At 48.5% G+C, this 2,971-nt stretch overlaps 1 protein-coding gene across 2 annotated transcripts in view; it reads left to right on the top strand.

The window, feature by feature from the left end:
* Positions 1-2,971, top strand: part of SYNPO2L (synaptopodin 2-like) — a 10,630-nt gene that overhangs the window by 4,563 nt on the left and 3,096 nt on the right. The window contains exon 1 of one of the 2 annotated variants that reach the window (XM_011928151.1): positions 958-1,083. The exons of the other annotated variant lie outside the window; for it this stretch is intronic. Within the exon in view, the coding sequence (XP_011783541.1) occupies positions 984-1,083 (100 nt within the window). The 5' untranslated portion in view covers positions 958-983. Of the gene's footprint in view, positions 1-957; positions 1,084-2,971 lie in introns of those variants that run through there. 2 annotated transcript variants of the gene reach the window in all.

Below are 2,971 nucleotides of genomic sequence, written 5' to 3'. Positions count from 1 at the left end.
TCAGCCTCCCGAGTAGCTGGGATTAAAGGTGCCTGCCACCATGCCTGGCTAATTTTTTGTATTTTTAGTAGAGACGGGGTTTCACTATGTTGGCCAGGCTGGTCTCGAACTCCTGACCTCGTGATCCACCCGCCTCAGCCTCCCAAAGTACTGGGATTACAGGCATGAGCCACCGCCCTGCCAAGGGGTTCTTTATAGTGTTACTTGCAGGTACCTTTGACATTTGCAAGTTCTGTTAGGATCCCTGGGGACTGAGAGGCTATGGGACGATCATGAGATCCCGGGGAAGTGGCAGAGGGAGGGAGCTTTGGCTTTGGCTCCTTATCTCAGGCAAGAATGTTGGCCTGGGCAGAAAAAGCCCATTCCACTTATCTCAGGCTCTTTGCTATTTTTGATGTGAGCGACAGAACAAGGTCTAAGGGTAAACTTTCTCCCTACTCTATGCCTCCTGTGCCTTTCCCACAGAGACCGTTCTTGTTACCTCTGAAATCTCAGGACTCCCCCTCTAGTTATATTTCTTTCCTCTCCTCCACCATTTTGATTCCTGATCCTTAGAACTTTGTATCTCTGAGTTTGGAGTGGAGGCTAAGGACATGAGAGTTGAGAGTCTGACATCCCTGAGTGTCCAATATCCTAGGAATTCCAGATGTGTGCCTAGGATCCCATGCTTTCCTCAATTCTCCACTTATCTCCCCCTCCCTTCCCATAATGCTGGATGAGACTGTAGCTACTGGCTCAGAGGTATTTTTAGTCAAGCAGACCTCATTGTCTGCTGGGGTGGGGTTGGGGGAAGGGAAAGCAGGTGCCCACGTCCATCACACCGGCACTTGTGGGGCAGCCCAGAGAAGGGAGAGGGCCAGGTTCCAAAAATAGCACAGTGAGCTCATTCAGCTGCCAGCTCTGGGGACAAGACAAAGGGGCTTTAAAAGGCGTGGGGGGTGGCTCAAGCTGGTCCTGCTCCAGCCAACACCGCCTTTCTCAGCATGGAGACCTTTGAGCCCATCAGCCAAGAGCCCCTCAGCCACATCAGCTACGACAAAGCCACAGACCCAGTTCCTGAGCTCCAAGACTCATTCTATGCAGGTACTACCCTCCCATATCTATGAGAGTCTGGGGTCTAGAATGGAGGGGAAGATGTCAACAGTTTAGGAAGGGCAGTCTTTGGGAAAGGTCTTACTCTCTTGTTCCTTCTTTTTGCTGTCCTCTTCCTCCTTTTCTCGGGAGAGTTTCACTGACCCTTTCTCAGTGATGCTATGGTCACATGTCAAAGGGGTTTGTGACCACAAGAGCTGTAGAAAACTCGTGGGAACAGAGCGTGTGTGAGTACATTATGAATACATGAAGGCATATATGTGTGACTTGTGGGACAAGATATGTGTGAACAAGAAAGTGTCCATATATATCAAGAAAGTATAGTGTCAAGAAGGCTTTAATAGTAATGGTTATAGTGGGCTTTCACACTGTGTTGAGTGCTAAATTTACTATATTATCTCAGTTAATCCTTATAGCAATCCTATGAGGTAGCCATTGTCTACCCTCGTTTACAGATGAGGAAACCGAACTTTAATGAGGTGAGGTAACTCTCCCAAGAACCAAAAACCTGAACTGAACTCTGACTCCAGGGCCTGTTGTCTCATCCACAGCACTATTCTGAGGTATAAACTCTGGGATGAGAGGAATGACAAAAATGAAAAAAATTCCATCTACTTTCCACTCGAGGTACCACGCTCATTACAAAGGAGCTCATTACAAAGGAGAGTGGTACCTTGAGTGGAAAGTAGATGGAATTTCAATAATTTTTCAGGAGGAACTGGGGACCATGGACCAGAGAGTATCCATGTGCAAGGCGGGGTCCTCGCAGCAGGGCAGCCTCTCCCATTTCCTGGCCCCACCTACCCAGGCCCCATATGGCATGGAAAGCCCTGCCCTGGTTCCCTTTAGCACATAATCCTTGTGTGCCTGGATGGCAGTGGCTGCCTGAGCTCTCTACGTAGAGACAGTTCTGACCCCCAAAGAAGCCCACCCCACTACCATCCCCAGCTTGGGGGAAATAATATATTTAGCTAGTGACCTTGAGGTATCCTAAAGATTTGGAGTGTTGCCTTGGAGAACATCACCCTGACTTTTCCTGCATCTTGGATGGAGACTACCCCTGACTGTGAGTAGCAGGGGTGTGAAGCCCAGACGACTGCCCTGGCAGTTTGAAGGCCGAGATAAACTTTAGAATTCTGTCTACACTGTTAGTAACAGGGTTTCTGCAGGGAGGTCTCTGGAGGAAGGGCCACCTAGAGCATGTAGGTGTGTGAATGTATTTGAGTGATGGTGTTTTTACGTGGGCACATGTATTTACATATATGTATGTGAATGGAGCTGTATGTAAGCTGGGGTATATGTGAATGAGAGAAAAGTAAATAGAACAAAGTACGCCTACAGTTGACTTTCACTAGACGGATATTCTTGTTGAAGTGTTGTGCGGTGGGAGTTATTTCTGTGAATGTGTATGATGTGGATTGCATGAGGGGGGTGGAATTGTGAATGAAGATCCTCATTGCTAAGGGTTCTTTGTGTCCATATCATAGGGGTAAGGGGTAGCGGAGAGGATAAGTCGTAAGCTTCATGAGAAGCCTCCTAACATGGTCCCTATGGTGGGTGGAAAGTGTTCCTTCTCATCTTTCCTCTCCCTGGGACCTGCTTCTCTCCCTGTCTGCCATGGAGAGTGACACATCTTTCTCCTCCCCCTCCCATTGCCAGTCAGGAATGGGAGGTAGGTGAGGAATGTGTGTGGGGTGGATAAGAGCACATCTCTTGGAAGATAGGAGCAGAATAGCAGTAAGATGGGATGGAAGGGCTGTGGTCAGAGCAGTGTCAGGGCAGTCAACTGGACTCTGTCTTATCTTTAACTGTCCCTGGTTTCATCTTTCACCCTCCACTCTGCCCCTAAGTCAGAGGACTTTGTCACAGGGGACATTGT

This window comes from Colobus angolensis, unplaced genomic scaffold, assembly GCF_000951035.1.
Source record: "Colobus angolensis palliatus isolate OR3802 unplaced genomic scaffold, Cang.pa_1.0 Scaffold12, whole genome shotgun sequence".
Taxonomy (NCBI): Eukaryota; Metazoa; Chordata; class Mammalia; order Primates; family Cercopithecidae; genus Colobus; species Colobus angolensis.
This window is presented reverse-complemented; position numbering and strand designations above follow the sequence as displayed.